At 37.3% G+C, this 15,480-nt stretch overlaps 1 protein-coding gene across 1 annotated transcript in view; it reads left to right on the top strand.

Moving 5' to 3' along the window:
* The window catches only part of ZGRF1 (zinc finger GRF-type containing 1), a 46,216-nt gene that overhangs the window by 6,530 nt on the left and 24,206 nt on the right, over positions 1–15,480 (top strand). The window contains exons 7-16 of the mRNA XM_029913509.1: positions 1,812–1,891; positions 6,113–6,202; positions 6,621–6,803; positions 7,577–7,682; positions 7,765–7,847; positions 8,066–8,219; positions 9,209–9,885; positions 11,912–12,050; positions 13,087–13,271; positions 14,021–14,208. Coding sequence (XP_029769369.1) covers positions 1,812–1,891; positions 6,113–6,202; positions 6,621–6,803; positions 7,577–7,682; positions 7,765–7,847; positions 8,066–8,219; positions 9,209–9,885; positions 11,912–12,050; positions 13,087–13,271; positions 14,021–14,208 — 1,885 coding nt within the window. The remainder of the gene's footprint in view (positions 1–1,811; positions 1,892–6,112; positions 6,203–6,620; positions 6,804–7,576; positions 7,683–7,764; positions 7,848–8,065; positions 8,220–9,208; positions 9,886–11,911; positions 12,051–13,086; positions 13,272–14,020; positions 14,209–15,480) is intronic.

The raw sequence follows: 15,480 nt of genomic DNA, 5'->3' as shown, positions 1-15,480 counted from the left end.
ACTGCAGAAGACAAATAGAGTAACATTTTTTATTGATAATTAGTTAACATCACAGTTATCGGCTAGAGTGAATAGGCTCTTAGGCCTGATCTAAAGCTCATTGAAGTCTTTACATGGACTTCAGTGAATTTGGGAGCGGGGCCCCCTAACATTTGAGTCTCTGTGGTAAGGATTTGACTTCTCATCATGGTAATTCGTAAGCACTGAAATTTGACAATATTTATCAAAGTAGAACATTAAAATTATTGAAAGAAAATTGAAAATAATCTGATAATGGGCCAAATTCTGTCTGCAGTTATTTGTGCATTGCCATTTAAACTAATTGGACAGTATTTAGCCCTAATATGTTTTTAGAGTGAGCAGCACAACATGTGAAGGGAGAACAACCTCCAGAAGTAAGATTTTTTTGAAGATGGCTTCCTTTCATTTTGAGATTTAAAATAAACCGTGTTTTCCTCATGCTGTTGTCATTTGTATATAAAACAAAGATTTAAAATGATAAAAATCAGACCCTGCATATGTAATAGAAAACACGAAAAGGGGATCAATTCTGAATGTAGTGGGAGTTGAGGAAACTAGGCAACTCTTACAACTGGGTGAAAAGATGTAATTCCTGGAAAATGTATAACCAGGTAGGAAAATACATACTTGAGCCTCCTGAAATCAATATCTGTTGTATATTGCAATTTTATTTCAGATTTCCCATTCTAGCAGTGGGCCCTGATAACATGATTACTCAGTGGTGAATTAGAGATGCTAATTTGAAAAGTGTGGTATAACAATCTGAAAAATAATTAAAAAAACCAGACATAAGGTATAACCAGCCAAAAAAAAAATTTATGCTAACTACTTTAGCAACTATCAAGCCTCCAGTGCCAACAACTGTAATTGTTGGCCTTGATTAATTTTAAATTTGTTTTAGGTTATTTAAAAAGGATATTGCTAAATATCATTTAAGTAGTCTTTAAGCTTTTTCTTTTTTTGTAATACCTCCTTAGACATTTGAAAATGTTACTTTGGCAGTTTTCAGTTAATGTAGATGTCCTTTTTAATTCCTTTTGCAGAGTTCCACTCCATCCTCCCACCCCCCATCAAAAACTGGTTACATTAAAAGCATTGGGGTTTTGGGTTTTTCTGTTTTTTAAAGGCAGCTGAGTGTTTTGACACTGGATTAGTTCCAAAGATGTTATGATCTTTTGTCAATCTTTTTTTTTTGTCTCTTCCTATGTGAAACTTTCATATACTTGCTTTGATATCAAAACTACATGAAAAAAAATATTTATTAGTAAGGTCCTCATCGTTCAAAGACTTAGACATAGGCTTAACTTTACTTATGTGAGCAGTTGCCAATGTCTTCAGGGATAGGGTATTATGCTGGATTTTTTTTTTTCTTATATATGACCAATGAATAGCCAAGGAAATGGCTTTAAAAAAAAAATTGGCGCTTTTGCAATGAAATAGTAACAGCTCCAGAGGACCTCTTGCAGTAATTTGCAGATTTTAATGTGTATAGTGTATCAGCCTCTTTTGGAGTGGTACTGTCAGACTGTTTTATATACACCACTGACATAAGAGTGTACAATAAGTATGTGTGCTAAAATACCTTATGCAGTTTTTGGTACGTGGTAGCAACTTCCTTAAACGTGTCCCAAACCTGAATATCTTATTTCCATGAGTAGTGCCAATGACTTCAAGGGGATAACTACTTACATGAGTAAGGGTTGCAGGATCAGACTGTGTAAATGTTCAGATATTTTCTGATTGAATTGAAATTGTAACTAAGACTTACTATGTTTTTCCTTCTTTTGTAGCTAGGCAACAGTTAGCTGAAGTGTCTTATTCAGAAGATATGCAGACCTCTTATTTGTACTTTGACTCTCCTGAAGTGGTGGTAATTAATTTCATGTACATGTTCCTATACAAAATAAAACCAGGTTCCATGCTGCTCCTTAAATCCACTTGATGCTTTGAGACACCACAATGGTTGAGCTGAGGGATGGAATATAAACAAATAATGTAATATACCTACATACTTTTAATTCAACACATTGTTAACCTGTGGTCCTCATTGCCAGAATATATTACGCATAAGGTTTAAGGCCATAAGGGACCACCAGACCATCTAGTCCTACCACCTGTATATCAGGCCACCAACACCACCCACATGCTAAACCCAACATCCAAAATTAGACCATAGTATTACAGCCACAGAAGACTAGACTGTTATGTGTCACAAGCTGAGAATAGGAGGAACTGAGGTATGCCTGTGCCCAAGACCCTCACAATGGCAAGGAAATGATTGTGAGATATACCCAGATAATCCTAGCAAGTGACCCACCCCCACTCACTGTAGAGGAAGGCGAAATCCTCCCCACAGTCACTGCCAATCAGACCTGGAGGAAGATTCCTTCCTGAACCCATGTATAGCAATCACTTAGATCCTGGGCATATGAAGAACCAGCCAGCCCAAGTATCAGAGAGAGAGAGAATGCTTGGTGCCACTTCAGATCCCTGAGCCTTCCTCTCCAATGTCCTATTTCCAGTCGTGGCAATCCTTGATGCTTCAAGGGAAGGAGACAAAAAAAACCTCCCAGAGTACACAGGAGGGAAAAAGCCTTTCCTGACACCTGGTAGCTGACTGAAGCCATAAGCATGAGCTTTAAGGAACATAAGACAAACCGGACATGAGCCCCAGGGATTCTGACCTCTGTCTTGTACCGTCACAAGCAACTCTGTTTGTCCAGCTCTCTCTCACAACTAATGAAGTTGTTTGCCCATACAATACCTATTATGTGTCTGTTCCAGAAGTTCACGCATCTGATGGTTAGAAACCTTCTAATTTACAGCCTGAATTTGTTCATGGCCAGTTTATATCCATTTGTTCTTCTGTCAACATTACCCTTTAGCTTAAATAGCTCTTCACCTCCCTGGTACTTACTCCTCTGATGTATTTATAAAGAGTAATCATATTCCCTCTCAGTCTTCTTTTTGCTAGACCATATAAGCCAAACTCTTCCAGTCTCTCATATGTCTTCCATTTTCCTGATCATCCTAGTAGCTGTTGTTTGCACCTGTTTGTTTAAATTCATCTTCCTAGAACAGTGGTTTTCAACCTGTGGTCTGTGGCCATCTGGGGTTCCACAGACTATGTCTAAGATTTCCAAAGGAGTCTGTATCTCCATTCGAAATTTATCGGTCCACAAATGAAAAAGTTGAAAACTACGGTTCTAGAATATGGATCAGCAGAATTGTATACAGTATTTCAAATGAGGTCTTAACAGTGTCTTGTATAATGGCATTGAGACTTCTCTCTCTTTCTCTCTCTCTTTCTGCTGGAAATGCCTCAATACATCCTGAGATTGCATTTGCCTTTTTCACAGCTGCATGGGTGGCTCTTAGTCATCTTCGGATCAACCTACAGACCCAAGTCTCTTCTCTGTTGCTTCCAACTGATAAGAATTTCTGATATAAACTGTGTGCTCATGATTAGACCCTAAGTGCATGATCTTGCATTTTGAACTATATTATTGAGGTTAAGAGCTTATCAGGACATGTATATAAAATATTCAGAGTTGTATTCGATACCATAAATGTGATACATCTTCTAGGGATAAGCCAACCACAGTATGCCTAGGATTAGAAAGAAACTTCTCTTTTGTGTAGGTTATTCTGTAACTGTTTCTTACATGGTTTCTTAACACCTTCTTCTAGAGCATCTGGCCACTTCTGGAGGAAGGACACAGGACTAGATAGATCACTTATCCCATCCAGTATGGTGATTATGTTCCTACCGAGTTTAATTTTTAAATGGGGAACTAATAACTTCAAGTTTTCTTGTAAGTGTAGTCAGAACTTCTGCCCTTCCTACCACAGTTAATCTAAGATTTTATTTTTTCCTGTATACAGTCTACAAAATGTGTGAAAATGTCATTTGATTTTTTTTTAACTGAACTATATTTTGTACAGTTAAACTGCAGTGAAAACTAGACACCTGACAAACCACTTAAATATCTCATATGGAAGGATTAAATAAACACATAAAAGATAATCACTGTTTTTACTTGCACAGATGCCATTGCTTCTGCAAGGAAATCAGTATGAAATTTTATCTACAGTGGATGAACCATTTAAACCTTTACAGGTTGATTCTTTAAAAATAAATGTGTTTTTTCCTTTGTAAGTATATTATGCTCAAACCTGGCTTTAAAATCAAGCACTTAAATATTTATATTGAAGTCAGTTGGACTACTCACATGCTTAAAGCTACACATTTTGAGTGTGTGTAGGATTGGGGCCTTAGTTTGGATGAGCTATGATAGTCAGTATTAGTAAAAATTCCCCTCTTGAATCATTATTGCCTTAAAAAAAAATCAAACCAAATAAATCAGTGATGGCAGAATAACGTTGAAGTTTAATTTTTTGTAGGGTGAGAAGGTAAAAGGGAGAGGATATTATTAATTTACCAGTTTGTTCTTTGACCCTGTAGGACCACACTTCTTGTTTCAACCCCAAACAATGAAATAGTCTACACACACATTCCAGAATTCTTTCAATATTTTAAAAATGTCATTGCATTTATATTATGATCTTTAACATGATGTACTGAATGCTTCTGCTCTGAAATAACATGTATAACCACATACATCTTTTATATATCAAGAATTGGAGCTGAATGAGACACAAGGACTATTTAAAAGAACAATTGTTCCATCATTCTACTCACATGCCTTTGATGGCTAACCATGTGATCTTGTTCATGTAATCCTCCTCATTCACGCCCTACTGTTCGGATGCTTGCCTTGTTCTGTCTTGCCTGAAACTAGATTGTAAGGCATTAAGCACAGCAGCACATTTATTTTGTCTATCTGTACTGGGAGGTGCCTGGCACCCTTCTGAGTGCTGTAAAACAAATGATAGTTACCCACACTCCTCTGATAAAGTTCCCGTCCACCTTAGTAAGAAATTAATGGGAGTTTTACCCAAGTAAGGAGTGCAGGATTGGGCATACAAGTGAATATTTTCAGTGTTGTTTGGAAATTACAATGGGGAAGCTGAAAAACAAAATGTTATAGAATGCTATTAAATTTTAAAAATAATGGCAGTCATAACATTGCTTGCTGCAATCATTCTGATAAATATTTCTTTAAGATTCTTCATACACTGCCCTATTTCCTACATTCTTATCCATCAGCCATTCTCTTGCAATGGACCCTTCCCACTCTGGGCAAAGCGGTCTCAGTGACTGATTTTTTTTGTTGCTAATAATTCCATAGCCAGAATCTTTAATGGGATACTATAGCATGATGAAATAGGGCCAGGCCAAAAAGATGGGTAACGGTTGCCCTCAGTGGTCCTGAAGTTTGAAGAAAAAAAGTGCCATATCTTCTTAAGATGGTTAAAGGATCTCTAGTGGAGCAGAATCTGGGATTAAGTATCTCCTATTCCAAAATACTTACTGCCTACTCTCACTGCTATGGTATGCTGCTATCTCCCCTCTCCCCATCCCCCCACCTCCCTTGGTATTATCACTGGCATTTTTTTGTTGTTGCTATTTCCCCACTTTTTTTTTTTTTTTTTTTTTTTAAACTTTCACAATTTAAGATTTCTCTCATTGCTTTCTAGGATACTTTACTAAGAGCCCTAGTGCTTGCTTGGATTCAGGTTCATGGTCAGACTGTGTGATGACATTTGCTCAGTGCCTGCCTGCATTATGTTGATGTTATCTAGTACTGTTGTTATTAGCCCTTTGCTTTAACCCTCAAGAATTAAAATTTATCATGTTCTTCCAATTGACAGAAATAGGCATCTTTCTAAGCACATTCTTCTGTTTCTCCCCATAGCAGTTGTGTACTACAGTTAGCCAACAGTGGGGTTACAAGTTTTCTGGCTTCCAAACAGTGGACATGATTTACAGTATTCTCCAGTGTATAGACATATTAGCTGCCAGAAAAATCTTGAGATCTATATCCGGGTTAAATGTTAAATTCATAACTTTTTCCATGAAGCAAGTTTTGACTTCAAGCCAGAATAGGTCCTCCTCTGCAAAAGTGACTATGTACAGAATAACCAATCGCACTATCTGACCAATTTGCTCTTGGTGCTTTGTATCCAGCAATCTTCCATGAACAACGAAGTAGAGAAATCTGTTGCTGCTCTCCTAGCTGTAGTACCAGGCCAGGGAACCTTTGACCACCAATCAAAGGTACAGTCTAAGGAGTTCAAGTGCTAACAATGCCATATGTCTTTAAAATTTAAGATAATGGTTCACCATTTTCAACAGAATGCTGAATAAAGTTCCAATCAAAAATAGTTAAACATTCATTTTAGACCTCCTGATTTGTTTGCATTTTAATATATCTTTCTGTATGCAGTTTATTATGGATTGCAAATTCATAGTTCAGTAAATAAAAGAAGAATGTCACAATTTTCTGTTGAATTAAAGATGTGGAAAATAGTTTGTGCTGAGTTGCAGAGATACGAGTTAATGCTTGCCCTATACTGTATTGTAAGAGCAAACCAATTGTGTTTTTTCCTTTATATTTACAGATAATCTGTTTCAGATTATAGATGGTTGCTAAACAGTTTTTGCTTTCATTTAATAATCACAATATGTTGTATAGCCAGTTGAATTTCAAGGGCACCAGGTACAAGGATCAGCCGCTAGTGAGTTAGTGATGAGACCTCCCTACTCACAGCTAGGATGGAATCAATACCCAGATACGGTTGAGCACGAAAGCCTCACAACAAACAATTATTTATTGTCACCCCAGTCAAGCAGTTCTGTCGTGACTGGCTTAATACAGGTAAAATGAGGTTTGTTCTAGTTGCCTTTCCTTAGTCTAATCCAAGAAAACATCATGAGAAGATAACATTTAGGAGGAGAATTAGCTATTAAAACCACCATAAATATATCAAAATCACTAAGAACTAAAAAAGTTAGTTTGTGTTCACAAAGTTTGCTTAAGAGTGATAATTAATGAGTAATGATCCTAGAAATCTTTACTTTGCTGGAGGCCTTGTTCATATGAGTAAGAGTTTATAAGACTGAATTTCTAATTTTATTCTAATCAATGTCTCTGATCAGTGAAACACACACATTTGTACATGGGGTATTAAATTGAATACCTTCCTCCCAGAAGAACGCAACCAAGGCCTTTTACAATTTACTCATTTGGGGGAGGGGGGATCAAGAGTGTAACGTTCTATTCTGATCTGTTCTTGACAGTGGCATCTGTAACTGCCCAGTCCTGTTACAATATATGATATACTTCAGAGTCCTGAATCAAGGAGAAGAAAAAAAATCTGTCTGGATCATATTGTCCTGACTTAAATATCTGGTCTCAGATTCCTGGAATATTGTGCCATCCTTTTCTCCAGAACAGTGTCCCTTACAGTACTGAAGAAACTGGAGGAAAGCTGTTTATATGTCTTATTTCCAGAACTGCAACATTGCTAGTGCAAAATATTTTGTTTGATTGAAAGTTTTTGATTGGAAATGAGATCTTCCCTTTTAAAATGAAAATTTTGAAAGATGAATAATATTTTATCAGCTTTATAAAATTATTTTTTTCTGAAGTCCCCAGGCTCAAGAAGTCTTACAGAAGATGATCTGAACTTTATTACAGAAGATAATTTTCAAAAGAAATGTGACTTTATTGAAGACCCAATCCCCAGTGCATCTTGTAAGTAAATGTGAAGTAATAATGACTGACCCCCAGAATGATTATTCTGTCTGAATGTTGTCTTTCTTTTTTTTCCCCCCAGCAGTGCTGTTGAATTTTACATCATCTTCTCATTCAGATTTTAATTTGGGACTGACACAGTGGACTTCCTGGGAGCCCAACAAGGTGTGAATAGTCTGTTTATTTTAGGTCTCTTTTCCTATAATGGTCATAATAGTAGTATCTGATATCCATATTATATTTTGTTAGATGCCTCTCCTCAAAGTTTTGGAGGAAGTGTTTCAGGTAGTTGTAAACAATGTTTTGAGTATTATTGTTTTTTTACTATCTCATGTTTGTTTCTCTTCCTAACTTAGCTTTACAAATTGCTTCCTTGCACGTAGGTGTTCTCATCAGTGCAGCAGGTTCCTCCGTTGAATTCTGATTCTATGTCCCCAACTCCAAGGAGTGACGAAAATAGGATAGACATACAAGAACAGAAGTCCCTGCCATCCAGATGTTTACCAAGTGATAACGATAATTCAGCATACTTTTTCAGTGAGAAAAATATTCTTTATAATTACAGGTTATGCTACTTTTGCCTGCAGAGCTCTGAAGTTCTGTGACACAATAAGTTCCATTGCATAAACCTGCTACTGTACACTTGGGTCTAGATCCTGAAATGTTCTGAGTGCTTCCTGGCAAATGCCAAGCTCCTTCAACACTCATTTGTTTCAGGTCTCATATATATATATGTATGTATGTTTGTGTAAAGTTGTAAATAGCAATTAGCTAAAATATCTTGCTAGCCTAGGTAAGTTAATTAGAGCCATGTTGTACTCTGTTTATTTCTGAAATAGTATTTCCTCCAGTAAGAAACTTTGCAACAAATCAAATGCCTTTTATAAGAAGGCATTAAAAAAGAACTGAAAGCCAAGCTTTCACTCTTAGTGCAGTCATTTTTTTTATTTGCCTGCTTTTAAATTTTCTTCCATTGAACCTACTTTTAGTGACTGTGTTAACACCTGGGCTATTATTTCTTCTCATACTGAATTTAGGCAAAAGGATTCTTGTAATTCCAGAACCTTATTTTTTACATGGGACAATAGTAACTTTGTGGTATTGTTTTATTTCTTGCAACTGTTAAAGCTGAAATCTGTAATATTGTTGAAAGCACGCTGCTGACCTAGCCCTTAGTTCCAAACATTTATTAGTAACTGCAATAGTAGAGGCTATACTGCTAGAGTACTGAAACAATTTTTAGAGAATATTGGTCTTAAGTGCAACTCTTCTAAATTTTTATTTGAAAATAGGAATTTAAATTATATAAGAATCACATTTGAAATGACTAGTTAAGTGCTGGCATTTAGTTTGGTACTCTTCAGGGTACACCAGCATGAAGGGCTTGCTGCCTAGGAAGACAGACATGATAAAGTCAAGATGCATGAGGAAGTTGTAATATTTTGCTTATTCTGGGTGTCTTTAAAATTAATATAGTGTCTGAAGGATTGGTGCAGCAGGTTGCTAAAGACATATTTGCCTTATAGGAATAGAAGAGTCCTCCTGTTTAGGAGATGGCAACCTCTCAAGACTCCCGTCCACACTTAGAACAAGAACGCCACTTATCACTGTTCCTGCCACTGAGGAGATTCCTGACTCAGAAGTTTATTATTCAGGTGTAATTGACTGTGAGGAAGTCCAGCAATCCTTTGGCTCTCCAACAGTCAACTTTTATGACAAGTCAGGAGAATTTCCTGTCTGTGCTTTTGGGCCTGAGGACAGGAAGTATGAAACCTCTGTGCCTGTAGAGTGCTTGGAAGAAAGACAAGGGGAGTTTATACAGCCAGTGTTTTCTAATGCTACTTCACAAAACAGACAAAGCAAGTGGCTGAAATATCAAAACACAGCTCAATGTGATTTGATAACTCAAAACAGAGGTGATGTGAAAGTGACTGATTACTTCTGTGCTGAGAATGTCTTTGGAATGCCACATGCTGACACTGGAGAGAGTCAGAGTGATGCCATGAATAAAAGCCTTCCAAACTCTGTGCATCTGCAAATGATAAAAGGCCTACTTGGTAAACACGGCAGAAATTTTAGCAGCCAAGATTCTGTTTCAGAAGGGAAGATACTTTCTCTACACTTAAACCAGATTCCTATTGCTGAAGAAGCACAAAAGGTGTTAGGTCAGCTGACTCACCGTGGTGTAATAGGAGGCACCCAGGTGCGTAACTATTCAAGCAGACTGTGTACACTTACTACATGTTTGCCCCACCGGCAATGCATGTCTGGCTGTACTATCCGGAGCAGGTCTTGTCCAAAACATCCTTGCAAAATAGTCATGAAAATTCACCATTTCAGGCACACACACAAAAAAACCCACCTACTTATCCACACTTGTGATGAAGAAAAGATCAATGACATGTTACTTATGTTAAAAAAAAGTCCTAGCATGTAAAAATTTGCAAGGCTGAATGGTGTGATATATTTATTGTTGATAGAAAAACATTTTACTGAGCGTTCTAACTGCATTTGTCTGATCTCCTTTGGGATATTACAGCTAAATATTGAACTATTTCCTATATCTTTAGCTGCTGCACAAAGACAGTTTATGGTACAAACATTTTTATTCTGATAACTGTTTTATGACTAACTCCTGGTTCATCCACTGCCAGATATGGACTTGTACGCTCTGAATTTTGATGCCAGGGAGATGACAAGAAGTCATTTGTGGTGTTATGGTCTTGTCCAAAATTTGCAAGGCCACTTTCAAAAATTGGTTATTCTGATTGAACACACATTTGTAGCACACACACATCAGGTGGAAATAGATGATTCTATAGGCAAATGATATTTAGCTGTGCTTGAACATATGACTTTTGCACAGAGAAGACTTATAGCTGCATTTCAGGTGGTCTTTATGAAAATTGCCTCCAAATTTTCTAAATTTTGTTTCCCTTCAAATTTATATACACATTCATGTTTTCCTCAGAGAAAAGAGCCATTTTTAGTTTGTTGGTTAAAGAAGTTAATGTTTTGAGGGGGGGGAAATTAACTTGATAGACTATAATGGCTGATTTCATGCTTTTGCAATCTTTAGTGACAGTCAACTTAAAAAAAGGTCACACTTTACCTACTACTTTAGTAAGTGACAGCTAAGGTCACTACAAATGTAAGATTCCATCTGTTTAAAACAATGTTTGTGTACTTTAGCTACATAATATTGTCAAATGCACAAAGTTTCATAGTTCCCCTGTATAATTAGTCATTTTCTTCCTGCCTTTGACACAGCAGTGGCAGAGGGAGGGAGGAACATTGGGGAAAATAGGAAAATGTGAAAGATAAAAATCAATTAATTTTTTGTCATTTAAAGTTAACAGTATTCCTTTAAGTCAATATTTTGTATTTATAGCTTGAGGGTTATGGTTATTCATATAGACTGCTCACACAGATTAGAATATTAAGGCTTGAAAAGTGTTATTTCAAAATGCAGTAGTTAATTTTCTAAGTTATCTCATCCATTTTAGTATTAAAAGCAAACCAATTAGGAGTCGTACATATAATAAACTAAGAGCTTCTTGAGAAATACAAATAGAGATGTTGGAGTTCGGAACACAAAGAAATGTCCAAAACAGGTGAAAAGTGGATTGAATTGGGGAGGAGGGGGACCAAAAACAAAAGTCTTACAGTTTACAAATCAAGAAAATAGATATTTGAGAATTGGGTGAAAATATGTTTCCAGGCACAAACCTGGAGGCCATATTTTAGCCCCTAGATAATAAGGTATATACACAATGAAATGCCGAAAAGTCTTCTGAACTGTAGAAGTGAAACTAGTTTTGCTACAGTGCAGAAATGGTACTAATCATGGATTGGGTGGAATTCATCTATGTGCTAAGAACTGCACCATGCCTATGCCTCACTTCCACTAAAGCTCTCAAAATAGCACTTAGATTGTGCATAGACTTTGTGCAGGCCCTCAGTACAGGGGTGAATTTCACTTTGTTTAGCATACTGGAAGTGAATATGGTACTACTGTATAAAGTGCTGTCCAAAGGCCCAGTACTGCAAACTTGTATGTGCTTATCCTTACACACGTGGGTAGTCCCACTGAAGTGAATCGGACTGCTTTTTTGCATATCATTTAGGAATCAAAATTCCTCCCATTCAGGATTACTTATCTTATAAAAAGAATAAGGGGGATCACGGTTTGGCAAGGCTTTTTAATGCCTTCTTTTGTTACTTTGCAGGACATATCTATCTCTGAGCTGTCTTTTCCCTGTGGGGATAAAGTAAAATGTACTAATCTTCCTAAAAGGCAGACGTATATACCTACTGTGTTTCAATCTTATGTTCATTACAAGCAGATCTTTACAGCTGCTTTGACAGGTATGGCTGACATCTGTTGAAAACTATAATAAATAAAAAAATCACAACCTATTAATTTATTTCTAAAGTTTCACAAAGTGAAGAAGTGGTATCCATGTTATATTAGATTTGTATCTGTTTTGGCACCTGACTGGCTCTCCTGCCCACACACCTTAATTCTGACATATACTTTGTTATGGTTGAGAATATTAGGATCCTCTACCTATTCACTCCTTGACCATTTATTTAAAGAACGTCATGTGCCATGTAGTGATATATGTAGCTTTGCTCAAAGTACTGCATTTTCATGGCGGGGAACAGTAACTTCTGATTTGACTGTATCTTAGGCTTGGTCTACACTTACCCCCCAATTCGAACTAAGGTACGCAACTTCAGCTACGTGAATAACGTAGCTGAAGTCGAAGTACCTTAGTTTGAACTTACCTCGGTCCACACGCGGCAGGCAGGCTCCCGCGTCGACGCCGCGGTACTCCTCTCGTCTAGCTGGAGTACCGCAGTCGACGGCGATCACTTCCTGGTTCGACTTATCGCGTCCAGACAAGACACGGTAAGTCGAACCCAGAACTTCGATTCCCAGCCGCCGAACTAGCGGCTGGGTGTAGACATACCCTTAGTTACTCTTGACAATAGTAGGTTCAAACTGATTGCTATTTGTAATCCAATTGTTCAAAAACGGCCTGAGGGCAAAATTCACCTCTGTGCTGTTATCTAACCCAAAGTCCACACACCATTTAAGTCCCACATCAAAATTTGTACCTAACTTTTTTCAAGTGCAATATTTTAATATGCAAATCCTTCAGTTTACACACCTAAATGGGACTTGTTGGAAATAAGGTAGTTGGAACTAAATTTCTGAATTGTTCACACTTAGAAGATGGTGGCATATTTAGAGGTCAGGTTTACATCTTTGAAAAATTGGCCTTCTAGATTTGAGGTTGATAGTAACAAATTCAGATGCATTTGTTTACTTAACTATTATGTACCCAAGTATTATTTGAAGATAATCTTAATTCCCCCCTCTCTTTTTTATATAAAGAGCAATTAAACATATTGCTTTTTGAGCTGTCACAAAGGCTACACAAGGCTCTTTCCAAAGTGAACACATCCTTTTGCAAGTCAGTGAAAGATGGGCAAGAAGAAAGTAAGGAAAACTGTGTTCCACTCTGCAATCACAAGCATCCAGCAAAGCTTGTTATGGTTAAAAAAGAAGGTCAAAATAAGGTGCTGTTTGTTTCTTTTTTATGGTACTTAGATTATATTCTATTAACATTTACAAATTAAAATGGATTATTATATTGTGAAGATCAGTGCTAGTATCAATTCGATTATTAATACATCTTCATCTATAAACATTTTATTTACATACATATATAGTTAACTTGAGACTTGAGTTTCTAAATCTATAAATTTGCTAAATATCAGATTGGATTCTGTGGATAGTGATGAAAGACAGTTAGTACACAATTACATAAGAACATAAGAATGGCCATACTGGGTCAGACCAAAGGTCCATCCAGCCCAGTATCCTGTCTACCAACAGTGACCAGTGCCAGGTGTCCCAGGGGGAGTGAACCTAACAGGTAATGATCAAGTGATCTCTCTCCTGCCATCTATCTCCACCCTCTGACAAACAGAGGTAGGGACACCATTCTTTACCCATCCTGGCTAATAGCCATTAATGGACTTAACACCTCCATGAATTTATCTAGTTCTCTTTTAAACCCCGTTATAGTCCTAGCTTTCACAACCTCCTCAGGCAAGGAGTTCCAAAGGTTGACTGTGAGCTGTGTGAAGAAGAACTACAGAAATGAGTGATTCTGGGAAGCTGCTTGGTTTTCCAGCAGGTTTATGGAGCATACTGAAAAAGCAAATTTGTTCTCTTATTTGAATAGCAGCCAATATGGGCCAGCAAATTTACAGATTGATTTGCATTTTCAAAATAAAATGTTGATGGTTTATCTTTGTTCTAGGGTCGCCTTTTTTATACCTGTGATGCCCCAAAAACTGACCAGTGTAAATTTTTCAAGTGGGTAGAAGAAGTGAACCCAGGACAGCTAAAATCCAGACACAGTCTAGTGCTTCATGATATAAAAAGTATTGGAGCTTACCTCAGATGTCAAAAGATTTCTATCTATGAGGAATGCCAGCTTTTGGTGAGGTATAGTGGAATACGAAATATACTTCATACGGCACTATAAGAGTTAACATTTGTAAATACCCAGGTATAAATATTCTGCTGCTATAATTCCACTGAGGTTAATGGGATTACACCAGCAGAGAATCTGGCCCACATTCACCATCTTTTCTAATGAGGTAATGATTCTGTGGGGAAATTTTAAGAAGTTCAGACTGAGAAAGAGATACAGCAGTGGCATTTCAGGACTTTGCTTTCTTCATCAGTCTTGTGAAAACATTATTGGGTACCAGCAATTCGATAAAGCATTTAAGCCCCTTCTGATTGTCGTTTGTTACCATTTGTGTAACTTTTCCCATAAATACATTCTGTTGGGGAAGATTTAACAAAATCCACTCAGTAAAGCCAAATTGGAAATGTTCTTTGGTAAGCATGCTTGCCAGTCAGTTTCTCCAGAATTTAAGCTTACATCTTTGGGGGCTGTGGTGGATAATCAGCTGAACAGAGCTCCTATGTGATGCTGTGGCCAGAAGAGCTGCTACAAGGATGCATAAACAGGGGAGCTTGAGTAGAAGTAGAGAGGTAGCAAAGAAAAACTTCTGAATGTGAACATGAATCTACAACAAAGGGTGGCAATAAAGGTGTGAATTGCCTGAATCCCAGATCTTGGTCCTAGCAGTGGGATTTTAATGGGGGAAGTAAAATTCTACCTCAGTTTATTGCATTTTATATTTAACAGCTCTGCTACAAGTGCTCTCTCCATTAAAGTGATTAAAATGGGATATATCACTAGCCAGCAAATTGCTGCAGCCTCTTCACCAGATAAGAATTCCCAGTGTTGACTGGGTGACTAATAGTGGTATATTGAGCTTTTCATTTTCAGAACAGGTTCATTGTGGCCCAGCTTGGTAGTAACTAAAAGTCATTACCATTTGAAACTTCACCTGGGCATTTGCCAATGGTGAATGTGAAAGGTTCCCTAACAAGTTGTGGGGGTCTAAGCCATCAATTTCTGCAGATCTCAAGCTGTCAATTTTAAAAATAAACAAAAACCAACCCAAATCTAGTCCTCCTGGCTTTGGAGATTACCTTCAGTTAACATCAGGAAGTTTAAAATGACTCCATGGTGTTTTCTGAGTCAGCAGACAGCCAACACTAGTGCTTTCACAGCAGGAAACCCTGCAGGCAATTGTCAAAGTTTCATGCTGCTGCTGAAATTTATGGGCAGCAGCAGAGGCAGCTGCCCAAGAAGTTCATGGTTACTCTATAGGTAAAATGTATAGGTTTGATAATGGA

This window comes from Terrapene carolina, unplaced genomic scaffold, assembly GCF_002925995.2.
Source record: "Terrapene carolina triunguis isolate 2854851 unplaced genomic scaffold, T_m_triunguis-2.0 Scaffold706, whole genome shotgun sequence".
Taxonomy (NCBI): Eukaryota; Metazoa; Chordata; order Testudines; family Emydidae; genus Terrapene; species Terrapene triunguis.
Note: the sequence above shows the minus strand (reverse complement) of the source record. Positions and strands in the feature narration are given on the sequence as shown.